This window comes from Ascidia mentula, chromosome 1 (genome assembly GCF_947561715.1).
Source record: "Ascidia mentula chromosome 1, kaAscMent1.1, whole genome shotgun sequence".
Classification (NCBI taxonomy): Eukaryota; Metazoa; Chordata; class Ascidiacea; order Phlebobranchia; family Ascidiidae; genus Ascidia; species Ascidia mentula.
Window position 1 is genome coordinate 804776 of NC_138566.1, and position 18972 is coordinate 823747.

The following is an 18972-nucleotide window of genomic DNA, read 5'->3' on the forward strand; positions in this document are numbered from 1 at the left end:
GTATTAAGTGTTAACATATGTGAGGGACAGTGGTTAAACATGATGGTGGCAAATGTTAAAATACAACAAATAACCTTTCTATGGATGAAGTAAAATAAACGAATATTCCATCAACAATGACAAGTGTTTCATGTCACAAATAATAAGAATAACTAGGCTGATCATGTGATGTCATACATGAGTGATTTTTCACTGGTGGGAAATTACAAGGCAATACATAGGTAATTGTTTGGCACAGAAATATAGAAAAGTGGTTTTTAAAAAATTACATATGTTATTTATTTATTTATGTTTGTCCAACACCATATTGCAAAGTGGTCAAAATAGTTTACACAACAGTTGGCAAACCCTGATTATGGAAATAAGAAAAGTCTTCCAATATGGACTGCCCCATGACCTCATATATAATAAAAAAATAAACAGACAAAGTTTATGGCAACAAACTACTTTAACCATAGTCAAGACATCAATTATTGAGACAATTTTACATATTGCTTTAAAATGCAGATAAATTGCTATTACTACAATGTCACTCTTAATACTCATTATTTCAAAAGTAATTTCACTCAATGTTTCAAATATGTATACTTACCTCAACACCAAGTAAAGCATTAAAATAATCTGACATAGAACAAACAACAGCATCATGTATTGAATAGTTTTCTCCTTGGGAACAAAGTGTTCTGTTGCAAAATCGTTTTTTTTTTTTTCTGTCACTAAAACATCAATAGTTTAACTTCAGTAAATCTCCATAAATTAAACTTACTTGTTTAAAAAATTCATCACTTTCTGGTGATGCAAGTTTATTTCTTCTTGTGTTCGCTTCATGATGAAGACAAAAAGTTAAACTGACAGTGAATGAAACACCAACAGTTATTATAAGTTTGCAGATATGTAATGTGTTTGCATTTCTGTTTTTTGAAAACTAATCAACAAGATAAAATGACAACATTAAATTTTTCGTAGTAATATTTTACTCAAACATCAAAATCTAAGAATTATGATTTAAAAACTCCTATTATTGTTACTTATTATTGCTTTGCAACAAATTTTACGTCATTCCTGTGCACAAAACTAGATGCAGATCAGAGGGGAAACACCGCTCCGTGTTTACCCAAGCTGGTCATGTGATTTAATACGCTTGAGTGATTACGACGCAATATGATTTCTTTGCGACAAAAGTTGAACTTTGCAATTTGGATGTGAAGATTTTTAACGAAAAAAGTTGATTATTAAGAACAATCCGAAACTTCAGTTGCTTTAATTTCACAAGCTTTTCCTGGATTAATCAACAACAAATATGAAATTAATAATGGATTTATTCATAATTAGTTATGGAGGGGCTGTCCCAAAGTAAAGAAAATATTGTTTAGGATGTTTTGGAATCAACTTACGTCCAACTCCACGTTTATATAAACCTGCCCAGTTCGACGTCACAGAACTTACATAAAAAAGGAAAAACAAAAAATGTTGACGTTTCCAAATAATCTATGACACGACTTAACTTTAGGGATCGTTGATATCATGTATTGGTGATAATTAATCACTACAGATGTTACTACGAAATTAATATTGTGAATTGGTAGACTTGGTTAAAAGCGCAAACAAGATCTTTTTGACACACGGGTTGCCACCAACCATTACGTCAGATAATGGATGATAATTTGTGAGCAGTGTTTCCAAAAAGTTTTTGGTCACATCGCTGGAGCCACAAGTCAACGGCAAAGTCGGTCGACCGTTGGGAGGAAGATGATTGGAGAGAGAATATCCACAAATTCCTTCTAATGAACCGAACAACTCCACACTCAACACACGTACACAAGCCTCGTCATCTGATCTTCCTCACATCTCACGTGACACAACCATTGAAGTGACGGATGGTCATAAAACGCCCCCAGCAAAGTGACACCATTACTGTTTAACGTGGTATAAAATCAACAGGAACCCCGACAATGTGTATGAATGATTGCGATGTAATTTACTGGCATGAACAATCACGTGTTCTATCTTCACTACTAGTGACGTCACACATCGTACTGTATTGTTGGAGGTGTCGGGGTCTCAGACGAACGTCTGTGTTGATCCGGATTAGTTGAGGCGTCATTTCGTCAAGGTTGCCAGACGTCGCCACAAAGAAGTATTCGAACCTTTTTCTAATATAGGATTACAAACGGCGACGAATATTACAATGTATTTTACAACTCTCCAGCGATTTAAAAGATTTTATCAAAAAACACTTTACATCCGGGAGGCTTCAACCTCAGCCCTGCCAACAAACATCCAAGTACTCGACAAACGATCCAAGCGCTCTTACTGACATATACGTTAACATCATTAAGTTACACCAACGTCCAGCACCATCCGTTGCATTCAACACCAGAATAATTTGGGTTGCGCCGAAACTGATGACGCCATGAGCATTTTTTATTAAAGATACGTCAGTAACTACCCAGTGGCACAAGCTGATTCCTTTATATTTTATGTAAAGTATTCTGTCAGATTCAGTCACAAGATAATTTCTCCTCCAACTTGTTCAAACTGGCGTTGGTGTTTTAGAGTTCATGAAACAGACTTTATTTATCTTTACGACTTGGACAAAGCAAAAACCCATCAAATCGTTGACGTCAACGTTTCCTCGAAACATTGTCAGCAAATTGCATTCATTTATTTGCTTTAGGAACATAACTAACGGTTTTGTAGATCTTTAATATGAACAGAATAGCCAATACAGTGCTCGAAAACTTCATGTATTTGCTTTAAATGTAAAACAAATAACTGTTAACGAAGAGAATCTGAAAAAGCTTTGTTTCGATAAAATTTTGCTCTGAGGTGTAAAAGTTAAGAAACCTTATTTTCCACTTTCATCTTAATTGCAAAAAGTAAATTCTATCGGATTGAATCAGTAGGGAATATGGTTGTCATACTTTGGAACGTTTTAATATTTACTTAAACTTGGCCTTTTGAAACCGCTTTTGTGATTTCTCGAGAAAGGAGAAAAGTAATCGCAGCAATTATTTCTTTGTTTCTGTCTCGTTCTTGATATGTCCCTATATATTCGCAACTCTTTCTACAAATAAACAGATCTTGGATTTTGGTCTCATAGATCATAACTTGTGGTCTCGCAGATTAGTCCAGATCATAGGTTTTGGTCTCAGACCGAATTGAGCCAGACTAAGACTTTCTTGACAAACTTGATGTTGGATTTACGGAGATGCAATTCCGTCAAAATACTCCCGACAAACCTTACCCGTACCTTCAGATCCTTTAAATAAGTTGAATCTATGAATATTACACATTGTAAACTGGTATCATCTTCATTTATAACCAATATTTGTTGTAAATATGATTCAGGTTGAATTTAATATTGAGGTTGGATTGGGGAAGGCCAAACTATGATATGAATATATTTGCTGCCTGTATCTATTAGCAGTGCCTTTTGTTGAATAAGTTCAATGTGTTTTTGTCCCCATGTGCTAAAGTGTTATTGTGTGATGAACCTGAATCTGATGTCTTGCAAACAAAACTTCTTTAAACAAATCAATTGTTACTTTATTATGAGTTAGTGTTTGGTTGCATATGATTATGGTTTAACATGGTTGAGAAATAAACTGTGTTCCATTGTCGCTCTTCACATCAAATGTCTTACAACTTTCTACAATAAATGAACTTTCCATGGAAACAAATATGTGTCCACAGTTGTTGTGAAACACAATCACGTTGAAAAATAAAAATGTTTGATTGGCAACATGTTGATTAAACAAACTCAATTTGACTGTGACCCACTTTCACTTGGTTTCCCCGCGGGGAATCACCTACCTGGTATGGGGGGTGATGGTTTGTGGTCGGTCGTGCGAACAATTCTGAAACTACTCAAGACGAGAACGCGAATACATGACGCAGGTGAGAGATTAAGACTGAAACCTCACCTTACTCTTTCATGTAATTTGCAAAACCGTGATGTTATTAACCGAACAAAAAGCCCCGCTGGGGCCCCAAGACAGTTACAAGACATCTAATTCTTAATGAATTGTGTAGAGGAGGGTTGGTGGCTTCACTTAATCGCAAATGGAGGTAACTTTCTGTGATTCATTTTTTCACAAAACAAACCTACACTTTTTTAGCCAAAATAATGTCCAACAGAGGGGCAAAATGCCCCTGGGGGAGCGGTTAAAGTATCTATTTTGAATAAAATTTTAACCAGAATTCCCAGACAAGGGTCGGGACTAACAGAAAATCACAAATTGACCATACTTTTTGTGATTCATTTTTCCACAAAATCTACCTCAAAATTTGGGTAGTGTTTCAGCTACATGTTCAACAGCACCGTCTACCAATTTACTGCCCGACTAATAACCCTGAAAACCATAGTAAAACTGCCCCAAACACGCTGAAAATCGCCCTGGCAACAGCCTGTTCATATGCGCTCATTCAACCAAAACACTGGCGCCCATGCATGACCCATTGCATTGTTATACACAATTGCCTCTGTTACGCAGGACAGAGTTCGAGAAGTGCATTTCCCAACCAAGAAACTCTTTTACATAGAAATACAGATTGCGGCCCAAAGCAACACCCCATCTAAGGAAGTGCATGCATTTACTCAGTAATCACGTGTTTGTTGTTATTTTAAGGAAAAACAAAAATTCACAAATAACAGAATTGTGAAGAAACGCAGATTCAACACAAAATCAATAAAAATTAGTTTCAACTAATGATGGAAAATGTTTACAAACACACGAAGTAAAAACACTCACATCAAACATTAAAGTGTGAAAATTACAGTTTGTATCGGACACAAAAATATAGAAAATCCTACAAAAATATAAAATAGTTTGGTTAAGTTGCACAAAACGATACTTTGGACAAAAACATTCATTTCAGCATCTTTGCCGGTGATCTATCTCAGTTAAATATCAACTACAACCAAATATAGAAACATATTAAACAGCAACAACAGTCGCATCCCAAACTGGTTTGCCAAGATCAAAAGCAAGTGTCCAGACATCTGAGGTTGGATCGTAAACTTCAACTGATGTCATTCTTTAAAACAAACATGATACAGTTTCATGAATCAGGCACACAACAAACACAGGTAAGTTTTTCTACAACATTTTTTTCATCATTATTTCATAAGTTTACTCACTAAACCGTTTGAAAGTAAACAAAATAACGCACACTCGTGTAACTGGAATGGATAAAACGGGAAACAGTGGACTATAGTGACGTCATAATAGTAATTCTTACCCCAATCCACCCACAACATAAATCCTCCCATGAATAACACAAGCAGAGTGACGGAAACGAGGTTTTAGGAGAGGAGAAACATATTTCCATTTGTTGACTCTAGGTTCGTATTCTTCAACTGTTTGCAGGGACTCAAGACCACGACGACCTCCTGTCAGATTTAAAGTAAAACTTTTTATTGTTTTTAGGTTAATACTTTATAGTTATATCTACTAGTTTTTATGTTTAGGATTCTTTTCAGGAAAGTGTATATTTATCACGTGATACATTTACCGATGACCAATATGAATTTGTATTTTATAAAATTTACACAAAAACCACTTACTGTCAATTTTATTGCTTAACTTTTCATCACTAACCAATTGCATAGATCTTCCCTTTAATTTCTTCACATGCTAAATCACTTCTTGCTTTATTGAGAGAAGCGATTCTTGTGGAGGTTCCAACACGAATATCGTGGAATTCACATGATTGTAAGAATTGTCTGCCATAATATCCGCCCACAGAAAACAAAACATCTGAAGAAATTTTTAAAATCGCTTGTGTTAATATTGATTGTGACGTCATATTACGATTATGTTGTAATGTTACGTAACAAGCAATGAGGTAAGCTATGCATTTTTTAACGTACAAATAAGAGATCAGATTTAAATCAATGTTTACAATAAAGTTAAATAATATAACGGTTGATATTCACTCAGTAAATCTGCAAATAAATACGTTGCACAATGCAGATTTTTTACTTTTATGAAGCTAAGTGACGTCATCAGTAATTTGTGACCAAAGTGAGAAAAAAGGTTTTAAAAACACATAATTTTCATGCAGTTTTTTGTAGGTTTTAGGTCAGTATTTCTCAATATTTTCATGTCACAGAATATTTCTATCCAATGAAATTTCTATTACCTCGGGTCGAAGCAAACAGCCTGTGGATTTACATGAAACATTTGTGTGGATTAAGTGAGTGAATATTGTTGAGGTAAAAAGTTTAAACTGACTGATTTACATCTGGGTCCAGTAATGGGATTATTCTGTCACATAAATGAACTCAAACATATTCTCACTGTCAATTGAACACATTCCATGTCCACATCTTGGTTGCAACATGTCAAAGCCTTTTCTCCATAAGCCTTCATTGACGAAATAAAGTAAACTTGATGTAAATGGTTTGAAATCTCCACCTTGACCCCCGGTCAGGTATATGACCTCTGCAACATGCATTTAATAAGATCCAGGTTGTGTAACAATTGTCTAAACTATTGCTTTTGAGACATTTTGACCTTAATTAACTGTTTACAATTACATTCCTCTTACTTGACAAACTACAGAAATTAAGCTGCTGATCAATGCTAAATTGAGGTTTACTTGGTGGAGCTTTAGAAAAGATGACAATCCGTGTTTGCGTTAATTACACCAAAACAGTAGCTTGAGTAATCGCATTACATTATGTAAATCTCTAATGCGGCACAGCAACCAACCTCCAACAACAGATGAAGCAGCCCAACTTCGACCTTCCAACAAATCAGCAACTTTTACCCAGTTTTTACTTTCCTCCAAATTCAACATCTCACAACTTTGTGTTGGACCTTCTCCACCCATTACATAAACATTTTCACCAAATTTGGCTGAAGTTGAGTTCTCTCTGTCTGTGATCATTTTCTAAACAAATTTGGATGAGGATGTAACAAATCATTAAGGCAAAGTGATTTACATGTTTCACTAAATAACAGATAATGTCTATCTTAAAACCAGTAACACCAACACCAAAAGGTTTTAGGTTGAATATTGTGGTGTCATAAAATATTTTATGTAGGAAAAAATGTAATAGAAGTAAGAAAAGTGCAGACAATATTGTTTTTATGTAATTTAGCTTAGTAACCAATATTGTGTAATTTGTTCCTAACAAATTGTGACGGTTGTAGTTTACTAAACATTTTATGTCCTGCATAATTTACTGCAGAGTTTTATTGCTTCCAGAAGCAAATACCAAGTATATGAAACAAACCCATGGTTAAATAAGCAAACCATATGACAGCAAGCAATGTACATACTGGGTAATGTTCATGTTGTTTTGTGGTAACATTCCATTTCACACAATCTCGTTTTGAATTACAGCCCCCAATGAGAAGAAATCCTGACAAATCTGCAACATAAACATTTCTTGTTATGGATTTTGTTTGTGTAAAATAAATTCTTATGGTGATAACAATGGAAACATATTTCCTAATTTGACCAATTCTAATTGTTTTATAAATGAGTCCATTGAAGATACTATTTGTAGGTTGTGGTCTTAAAGTGACATCAGTATTTCTAAATACTTGTTGGTGAAGCACATCTTTGCATACTAATCAGTGTAGATTTAGGTAGGTATTCGATCACAGTCTAACATATAGTAACTACTTGGCTATTTACTGTACCTAGACTTGTAGATCTCACACCATATTGTTGTGCATGGTCAAGTACTTGCCATGTGCAAAGGTTCAGTGAAGTTTAAAGTTATGGGAGAATAATTGCTATGAGGGTTGGTGTAAATATGGTGGATGTAGCATTTTGTTGTGAATATTGAACAAATCTTGCACCTTTTTTCATGGAACTTGCTTTTCCACTTGTTTCTGGTTCATCATATTGTTTTAATACAGCATCCATAACTGCATTGCTGCACTCTAAGTTAATTCTTACAAGAGGCTGAAAATATATGAATCTTTAGACTAATTACAAGCAAACTAACTTAAACAAACTTACTTCATTTTTAATTGTGGTTGCAACAAACTGAGTGGAAATAGATGAAAGATCAAGTTGTGAGAAAAGATTCACAAACAAATCCTCTCGATGGGAAGGATTGAAATTAACCCATCGAACCATTCCAGTAAAAACAGCTTCTTCCATCTACATTCAACAAATTATATGTAATAACAAGCTAAGTGTTGCTTAAATATATTATTAAGAATGTTATCAAATACTGTATTAAATACTCCATCTTTATTTGAACATATGTTGTTACATCTACAATGTCAGGAAATGTTGTGATTTCATAAAATGTTAAAAAAATTGTTCAATGTCATTCTCTGTATGTGTAAGTTGTGCAACTTTTGAATTTTGAACAAATGCCTAAGTGAAACACAAAATGCCACCATATACCAGTATCCAAACCATTACAAATAAGGAATACAAATTACTCATAATTACCCCTTTGTTTCTAAGCTTGATGATTGCAGACATATCACCAACATCAAGTTGCATGAAATCATCATGTTGTACAACTGTTGCAATGTTATCAACAATCATTTGGTTTGTTTTCTTTTCCACATCAGCAAGATTGTATCGAGTAGCATAAGCTCTTAACTTCAAACAGTTGTCGGTTGAAATCATTTCAAGGATGACTCGACAACAAAACGACTTCAAATCTGAAAAAGCAAAACCATGTTATTCCAAATTTAATTGCAGATATTTCCGTTAAGTATGAATCGAACAATATATGCCAGACATTGGCACCCAACCAGAGAAAAAAATCAAATTTCCACAAATGTTAATGATAACATATATTTGCACAATGCATTATCCCTTGTGAAAGCAGTGTTGCTAGGTAGTGGCCACATGCAAAGAAATATCCTGGGTCTCCACGTGGACTGGTAAGTCATATTATGTTAAGCATTTATGTTTTGGTGTTTACAAATTAGCAGAAAATGGTGCAAATGATGTTTTTTTGTGACTTGTGGAAGCAAATGTTTAAATGTTGTGATGCTGAAACATTTTATCAATGAGATTACTTGATACTTTTCTCTTAATGTCTCTAGTAACCGTGCTGTCTTACTTTATTACAGTTTAAGAATGTTCAAATGGGATTTCGTTATCATTGTGAATGTATGGTTCCCATAGCAATAATATTTACAAAGCTTTCACGTTACCACTCTATAGACTAAGGTATGGAAATCTACCCAGTGAGATTGTATAAGTTACACTGGTGTGCACAAACAAAATTCCAGATAAAATGAATAGTTAAAACAGTGACTAAGGTATGGAAGCCTACCCAGTGAGATTGTATAAGTTACACTGGTGTGCACAAACAAAATTCCAGACACTATGAATAGTTAAAACAGTGAGCGTTGTCAATGGATCTAGATAAGCAGGTTAATGCAGCCATTGCTTGCCGGAGAGGGTCAACTATACAAAACCAATCACACAACTTTATCCAGTCATCCCATCAGCACAATATTCAAAGCAATCAATCCACCCCTCATATTCCTTGCACACTCTAAAGGTATTAGGTACACCATGAATCCATGTTTGACACAACTACCATCCTGTACACCAACACAAGCACAATCAAGTTACGTCAGTCACTTACATTCTACTATTATAACGTTTAATGAACAGCACATTAAGTTGGATGGACAAAAACCTGTTTTTCACACACTGAAACATGCAGAGTCACCTGGAATATGTTTGAGTGCTTATCATAAGGTGATACTACAATACACGTCAACTACTTTTTGAAACAACTCAGTCAAATTTTCCAGCAAAAACCGATAATGCACCGTTGCTATTCATGAAGCAACTATAATAGAGTTTGGACAAGTCCTATAGGGTTCATAGTTGGGTCTGAATATTTCCTTTTTAAGTTGATTTTTGTGACTTCTCTACATTCGCCCTAAGGTTTCGTCGTGGTTCACTGCACAGTCATAAAATCAACATTATGCAGGTCCAAAGACATTTTTTTCTTTTTTTTGAGCCTATTTTATATACCTGTATGTAGCAGTTCTGTGAACTTTTTATTGCATAATACATATATCTAAATTAAATAAATATCTACAAATCTGGGTTTTATTATGACTGTCGAACATTGCACAGAAGTGCATGCTTAAGTTGATTCAGGTACAGATCAAATCTTACGAGACAAAACACTTATATTCTGCCAAAAACATTTCCACAAATGTTGGCATTCTTTTTAATACAGGAAAGTGTAATGATTTAATTTGTTGTTGCTCATGGACAAAAAAAATTGCTGTTAGGATTTTAAAATCACTTTTTTTATGAGATTTGGTTTCAACAACAATATTTATGTGGATAACATTCTTGCATTGTCGAGTTATGCTGGATGTACAGGTTGTGTTAAACCACCTAATGACATATATGATGTTTGCATACCTTCTATATGTGTATAATCAGCATCTTCCAACACTTCCAACACATTTTTCTCTGTTACTTCAATATCACCAGTGTAAATATAATCCAATACACTTTCCAGTCTTTTGGGTGGAATATTGTCAACCTTGATGAAGTTGGAATATTTCTCGCGCATCTATAAGAAAACAAAGTTAACCAATCACAACCCACAACCAATCAAATATTTCTATACATGGAAATATTACATACTAAGTATTAAGTGTCAACATGTGTGAGTTGTGAAGTGTTGGAAGACGTCACACTTACATATATTATTGACGTCACACTTACATACGAATATATTCGGGTTCGCACGAATAATGTTTCTATTTATTCGGATTCGCACGAACCCGAATCTTTTTCCATTTGGCACATCCCTACATGCAATATGGTGAAGAAAAATGTGAAGCAATAATTGGCAAACCCTGATTAAGAAAATAAGAATTCAAACTGAAAGTCTTTAAATATGGATTGCCCCATGACCTCATATGTATATAATGCTAATACGAATATATACAAGTAAGTATACATGTTACAACTGTGACAAATGATAAAAATAAACAAACATAGCTTTTGGCAACAAAATATTTTAATAAAAGTCAAGACATTATCAATTATTGAGACAATATTAGATATGAACACAGTTAAAACATAGACAAATTGCTATCACTACAATGTCACTCTTAATACTCGTTATTTCAAAAGTATTTTCATGCAATGTCTCAAATATGTACACTGATGTATCAGTATATTTGAATGTTCAAAATACTTACCTCAACACCAAGTAAAGCATTAAAATAATCTGACATAGAACAAACAACAGCATCATGGATTGAATAGTTTTCTCCTTGGGAACAAAGTGTTCTGTTGCAAAATCGTTTTGTTTCTTTTCTGTCACTAAAACATCAATAGTTTAACTTCAGTAAATCTGCATAAATTAAACTTACTTGTTTAAAAAATTCATCACTTTCTGGTGATGCAAGTTTATTTCTTCTTGTGTTCGCTTCATGATGAAGACAAAAAGTTAAATTGACAGTGAATGAAATACCAACAGTTATTATAAGTTTGTAAATATGAGATGTGTTTGCATTTCTGTTTTTTGAAAACTATTTAACTAGAACAAATGACAACATTAAATTTTACGTAGTAATACTTTACTCAAAAATCAAAGTCTAAGAATTAGGACATAAAAACTCCTATTATTATTTATTGTTATTGCTTTGCAACAGATTTTACCATTTTACGTCATTCCTGTGCACAAAACTAGATGCAGATCACAGGGGGAAACACCGCTCCGTATTTACCCAAGCTGGTCATGTGATTTAATACGCTTGAGTGATTACATCGCAATATGATTTCTTTGCGACAAAAGAAGAACTTTGCAGTTTGGATGTGACAAATTTTAACGAAAAAGGTTGATTATTAAGAACAATCCAAAACTCCAGTTGCTCTAATTTCACAGATTTGTTTGCATTAATCAAAAACAAATATAAAAATAATAACGGATTGATTCATAATTAGTTAATAGTGGGGCTGTCCCATAGTGCAGAAAACATTGTTTAAGATGTTTTGGAATCAACTTACGTCAGCATTGACACGACTTAACTTTTGGCATCGGTGATGTCATGTATTAGTGTTAATTAATCACTACAGATGTTACTACGAAGTTGATATTATGTGTTGGTAGCTTTGGATACAAGTGTAAATAAGATGTTTTCGACACACGGGTTGCCACCAACCATTACGTCAGATATTGAATGATAATTTGTGAGCAGTGTTTGCAGAAAGTTCTTGGTCACATCGCTGTGGCCACAGGTCAACGGGAAAGTCGGTCGATCGTTGGAGAGGAGATGATTGGAGAGAGAAGATCAACAAATTCCTTCTACTGAACCGAACAACTCCACACTCAACAACTACAGTTACTGTTTCTAAACATTTTTGTTTGATCTGAAAACATTTATTACTGACATATGTTGGAGCCACGGTAAATTCTGACTGAGGGTTGAGTGTTTAATTATGTCTTACCCTAGCGCTAAACCAACTTTTCTCTACAATACAAACACATACGTGGGATTGTTATCAGTTTTGTTCATTCAATCCTATTGTTTCGTCATGTATACTCAATCTATTTCGTAACAATGCCTATTCTTTCTCTGTTTTAACAATGCAACCGACACTACTGCCATCTGATCGCAGTGAAACTTATTAAACTTCAATTTGGTGGAAGCGCCTGAAACCCACGGGTTATTTTTGCTTTTCCCTGTTAACACCTTCTCCATTTCTATATTTTCACAGATGTTAACATTTTAATTTTCATGTTTTTGAGCAAAAAAATGAACATTTTTGTTTCTTGACAAACCTAGTTTTTTGTGGTTTTGATGTGTTTTTCTTCCGGCAGTTTATAACAATTTGTTGTAACTGTTGCGCCTCCTGCAGTGTTTGGTGTTTTTGTGCCTCTGCCACGTGATCTGACAAGCGGTGTCAACCTGTCCTTTTTTCTTTTTGTGCTCCCGCATGGCAGACGAAACGTCGAATAAATACAGCACGAATATTTTATGCCAGAAGATCAGTACATTTTAAAGAAATAGTGTTTATGTTAATGTTTTAACCAGTAGAGAACGATTGTTTTTGACCTAGAGAATAGATTCCAGACGGTTTTTGCCTCTTGCGTCACCTACATTGCTGTGTGTTTGTGTCTTCAGGTGATTCTAACAACCCGTGATGACGATTCTTGGTATCGGAGCTACGTGAAACAAATCGATGAAATCAACAACGATATTCCACTTCGGCTTGCCCAAACCTTCACCATCATTGGCATTAGAATGTACCTTTACGCCTCAACCATTCGTACGTATTTGTTTATTCGTTTGAGTTTTAAAACATCACCTCACGAAGCGTTGCAATAAAAAAATAAGCCACAGATTCAAACATTTGGGAAACCCTGAACTTACGAATCTTTCACTTACAGGTTTGGGAGTGTCCATTTGGTCACTTCCCGGCCAAGCTACTGTTTGAATTTAACTATTAGGTATTGTTTGTTTATTGCGCTCAAAATTTGCATAATAAAGTCTCTTCTGACGTGAGAATCAAGATTTGTAAAAAAAAAATTCTTGTTCAAAAACACCCGCGCCTCTAGTGTACATACAAATTTATCATGGAAAGTGGAGCCATGAACAAATCGTACATAAAAACACAATTACGTTTTGTTTTACAGTTCGCCACTTGGTCAACGTGTCGTGGCCTCGTTTGCATTTGAAATTACTCCACGAGGAAGCATTGAAGCGCCTTAAACGCCGACACGAACGACGGGTAAAGTGGGTAAGTACATCGATTTGCCAAATTTCAAAATTACACAATTATAAGATTGATTTTTTCCCTACGAAACAACCATGATTTCACGCTTGAGGTCACGTGACGAACGTCTGTATTAATTCGCTTAGATTTAGTTTGCATTCAATAAGCCACAGGTCGCAGCCTACATTGAATCGCTTTTGGTGAGAGTTGTGAACTGACAGTCCATGGCATTCCGGTTCTTAATTTCTCTATGCTTATCGAAATTGTGCATTTGCACAAATCGGAAAAGCTTTGAAAGCGAGACGATCTCATGCATATTTTAGAGTGCAGAGTGTTCCTTGTTTGTACATTTCCAATATTCGTTTATTTTTGCAGATTGTCCCGAAAACCCAGTTGTTGGTTTACGAAGTGAAGGAAGGTTGGAAACCTCTGTGTGATTTCCTGGGCGTTCCAGTTCCCAATATTCCATTTCCCCACAAGAACAAAGGAGCCACTGTGCTTCAGGAAATGAGAAAAGAGAATCCTGTGATGCAACGGATACAAAACGAACTGATGATTTCTCTCGCTTGTTTGTTTATGATGTTTGTGGTCGTTCTATATTACAGTGTTTTATATGTGTTATAAATAGTTTTTCGATTGCGCCCAGAAAGCCCTTGTAAAAGATTTTGAAGCTGTACCGCTGTTACTAATCAATATATAATTATTACAATTATTTTCCTCAAGGCACGTAGGACCTGCTACAGACCAGTAGGGTATATACGCCTTTATGAGGAAAATAACAAGAAAAAGTAAGCGAAATAATCATTTAAGCCCATAAAAAATACTAAAGAAAAACAATTTAAGCGTCCTCGTGACATACGATGCGCACCAAGCAGCCAACATGGTCGAAATTTTTACAACAATATGTAGGTGAGTCAATTATAACTTCGCTGATTTGTTTTCCAAAACAAGCTAGCGGCACATCCGAAACACAGTTGCCACAGAACAGCAATTTTCACACAGAGAATGAATGTGGGAATGCAACTTTAGGTTGTTAACGTTCATACGTTCCTTTCTTAATCGAGCAGCTCGGTAAGATCTCCAAAGTTTAGCCAAAATACACAGAGGTTATTTTTAATATGAGAGCGCTGGTTTCTTTTCACCAATGTAAACTGGCAAACTGGCGTAGGAAGTTTTAGTTTTGGGCACATAGGAAGTTTTCGTTTTAATCACAAACCGCTGACTAATGTTATGAACTTACGATCAGACTCCGGGGAATTGCTGAGATATTGCTGTCGTTTTTCCGACCTTATGCTGCCCCCATTTTTCATAAAACAGGAAATATTGTTTATACCACTGCAGGGAGTTATCTGGTATCGGATATACCTGTATTCGTATGAGATCATGTAAAACTGGCATGAAAACGGCGGCAGATAATTCACGAAAACCAGACAAGCAGGGCTGAGAAAACAATAAAACCGAAATTCCACACTTTCGTCAATTTTATAAAGCACTATAAATGCATTTTAGCACAATTAAATGCGACGAGCACGTCTGTTTTGAGTCCAGTAATTAATAATATCAGCATTAAATGATCACTCTGGACGATTCGTCCAACCTTGAAGGTAGAACTGTTTGTAAATCGCGGCACCTTACATGATATTATTGGATCAGGCGGCTCACTCAGGATTTAAGTGGAACATGTTGTTTATTTTGATGATATGGAGCAAATGACACGAGACCAGCATGGTTGTTTGATAATGTGCAGTCATGTTTAAAAAGTATATTTTAAAAAAGGTCATCGTTCAAACTTTTTGAGCCAAGAAAACTTTAAGTACGACGCGAAATTTTTTTGCTTTTGGTTAATTTTTAGACGAAAAAGAGTCGAAAGAAAGTTACAAAGTTTGCGAACTTTAACTTTTCCGGGAGGTTTGAACATTTGCGCTCGCTCAAACTTAACATTGTCAACTTTGTCCTGTTCGTTAAACCGCCTGTGAAACGACTGTACGGATTTACAAACTATATATTTGTGTACTGACGTTCAGAAGGTCATCGAATTTAACCCACGTAAATTGGTGAAAGGTTTTTTGTTATTGCTGTTGATGCTTCACGAGAGACAGGACGACCGCTAAAGGGATGTTTACACAGAAGCGGGAAGTTGTCATATATTTTAACCCAGAAGTCCGGATAACGCAGGAAGGCTTCCGCTCTTACCAGTAACAAACAGAGTTCATACCAGGTAACATTTCCGTGTAATAAGTGAGCCACTGACAAGCAGAAAGAAATCGGTTCGAATAACAAAAGCAAAATGACCAAGGTTTTAACACATTTGAATTATATAACACACAAAAACTGAATCAAGCGGTAAATTGTGAGTGAATTTAAAACGTCGGGCAATGAAATAGGAAAACGGTAAATTTGGTAAAATTCTTTGTGTACTTACTAAAAGAGGTTGATTGTACTATGGTTTGAAAAATGTAGCCAAAAATGTCAAAAATAACCAATTCACAAGGGTTTATATAGGCATGCAAGCGCCTTCAAATAAAAGTCTAACAAGGCTACATTTAGGCGAATTGATATTTTCTACTTCCATCTTTCTTTACCGCTTTCCCATAAAATTCAGAGTAACCTGAAGTTGTGGCGGATGCCACCCTTGAATTCACTGAAGCATGATACGTTTTGCTTTTTGTGTTGCCTTTTTCTGCGTGTCTCGAAAAATTGAGCGTGCTCTGGCAACGACGCGCATTCAGAAAAATACACGTTATCAAGCAACCGCTTCAATTGGTGACCCCCGACGTTTGAAGGTACGGAAGAGCAAACTCCTGTCATGCACGCAGTTGCTATGAAACTGCCAACGTTTTGGACACAGCAACCAAGAATATGGTTTCAGCAAGCCGAAGCCCAGTTTGCGCTATGAAACATTTCTGCCGATGAAACGAAGTATTTTTACGTTGTTTCGTCCCTGGATCAAGCAAGCGCCGGTAGACTATTGGATTTATTGGAAAACCCACCGGATCACGATAAGTACAATTCACTAAAGCAACGGTTGATAAACACTTACGACTGCTCAGATTATGAAAGAGCGCATAAACTGTTACATACATCTGAACTTGGAGACCGATCTCCAGTAGAATTAATGGATGAGATGCTGTCATTGTTAGGCCGTCATAAGCCTTGTTTCCTTTTTCGTTATATCTTTCTGCAAAGGATGCCCGAAGAAATACGAATTATACTCACAAAAGAAGATTTTGACGACCCACGTGTTTTTGCACGACGAGTGGTCTCGTGATTTGCAATGTGCTTTTGACGCAGCAAAACTTGCACTGGTAAATGCAACCAAACTTAACCACCCACATCCTGATGCCACAGTCGCCCTGACTGTTGATGCATCCGATAGGGCTGTATAGGAGCGGTGCTTGAACAGTATATAAACGGGGTTTGGAAACCTCTTGCATTTTTTAGCCGTCATTTGCGTGCTAACGAGATGAAATACAGCTCTTTCGACCGAGAGTTGTTGGCGGCTCATCTGGCTATTCGCCATTTCCGATACTTTCTGGAGGGCCGCATATTTACCCTCTACACCGACTACAAACCGTTCTTTTGCGTTACAAAGGGCATCGGATCCATGGTCAGCAAGACAACAGCGCCACTTGTCCGCCATATCCGAATATACAACGGACCTTCGCCATGTACAAGGTAAATACAATTGTGTTGCTGATACCTTATCCAGAGCAGTGATTGGCTCCATTCAAAATCCTGCAATCAATTTGGATCATATTGCTCTTGCCAAAGCACAGCAGGTTCCCGAAGCTTACCGCACTGCCGTATCCAACTTACAAATTAAGGAAGTTGTCATGGACACCTCACAGGTGAGACTTTTATGTGATGTGTCCACTGGTGTTTGCAGACCAATCATCCCGCAATCATGGCAAAGAAAGGTGTTCGATGCTATTCATGGTCTAGCCCATCCATCAGTCAGGACAACACGCAAAATCATTTCGTCAAGGTTTGTGTGGCATGGTTTAAACACGCAAATTGCAGAGTGGGCTCGGCAATGCTTGCAATGCCAACGTGCAAAAATTCAAACACACGTGCGTTCTCCTCTTAATCGTCATGAACTTCCCAAAGCACGATTTTACCACGCTAATATTGATATTGTTGGCCCTCTGCCGCCATCACAAGGAAGCAGATACTTGCTTACCATTGTCGACCGCTTTACACGATGGCCAGAAGCCATTCCAATGTCTGATGCGACAACTGATGAATTGTGGAAGAACATTTGCCAGCTCATGGGAATTAAACACCAATGCACTACGGCGTTCCACCCACAGGCTAACGGATTGGTGGAACGTTTTCACCGTCAACTCAAAAGCAGCCTGATGGCTAGATCGGCTAATCCAAATTGAATTGACGAGCTGCCCTGGGTTCTGCTCGGCATACGTAACATGCCAAAAGAAGATCTCACCACGTCAAGCGCGGAACTCGTTTACGGCTCAACCATTTCCCAACCTGGGGATTTTCCTGTTGCTGCAGACACGTCTATCAAGTATTCCGAGTTTGTACAAACTCTCCGTCGTGCGATTCAAACATTATTACCGCAGCCAATGTCGCGCCATTGTCGAACTTTTGTATTTGTGCCACCTTCGTTACGCAATTGCACATATGTTTTCGTGCGTAAAGATGGATATCGCCCCCCACTTTCGCCACCGTATGATGGTCCTTTTTGAAGTGGGTGCTTGTCACGAAAAGTTTTTTGTGATAAACATTTCAGGTGTTGAACATTCCATTTCGATTGATCGAAACCTGCTATAGTTGACTGCTCCAAACCGGTACCTGTTGGGCAAGCTCGTAAAAGAGGGCGTCCAAAAAAACAACATCCCGCTTCTGGGGGGGAGTAATGTGGCGGATGCCACCCTTGAATTCACTGAAGCATGATACGTTTTGCTTTTTGTGTTGCCTTTTTCTGCGTGTCTCGAAAAATTGAGCGTGTTCTGGCAACGACGCGCATTCAGAAAAATACACGTTATCAAGCAACCGCTTCAAAGTCATCTTATTAAGAACCCAAGGTGTTTGTGTGTTATTGATACCCTCGATTTGATAGAGCACGCCAAGGCAAGCATTTTTGGTGCTAAGTGCTGCTTGGTTGAGTTGAAACTTCTCCATCGTATTGGCGTTAGGTCCGAACCATGTAACGAACACAAGATTGCTCACCGTGGCAGAAGCAAACTTGCCCCAGCACATAAACACGGCAAGTCTGCAACGGAAAAAAGGTTACTGCTGCAGAAAATGGCTGCC

At 36.6% G+C, this 18972-nt stretch overlaps 1 protein-coding gene across 1 annotated transcript; it reads right to left on the reverse strand.

Annotated features, from left to right (window-relative positions):
* Positions 1–4607: 4607 nt before the first annotated feature.
* LOC145887728 (kelch-like protein 12) lies at positions 4608–11513 on the reverse strand. The gene is made up of 12 exons (XM_082978926.1): positions 11352–11513; positions 11178–11301; positions 10387–10540; positions 8428–8645; positions 7984–8127; positions 7821–7926; positions 7293–7384; positions 6720–6900; positions 6306–6449; positions 5604–5762; positions 5245–5395; positions 4608–5040 (listed from the first exon to the last, which is right to left on the reverse strand). The coding sequence occupies exons 1-12, from the start codon at positions 11411–11413 to the stop codon at positions 4941–4943; spliced, it is 1635 nt and encodes a 544-aa protein (XP_082835052.1). The 5' UTR covers positions 11414–11513; the 3' UTR covers positions 4608–4940.
* Positions 11514–18972: the final 7459 nt, after the last annotated feature.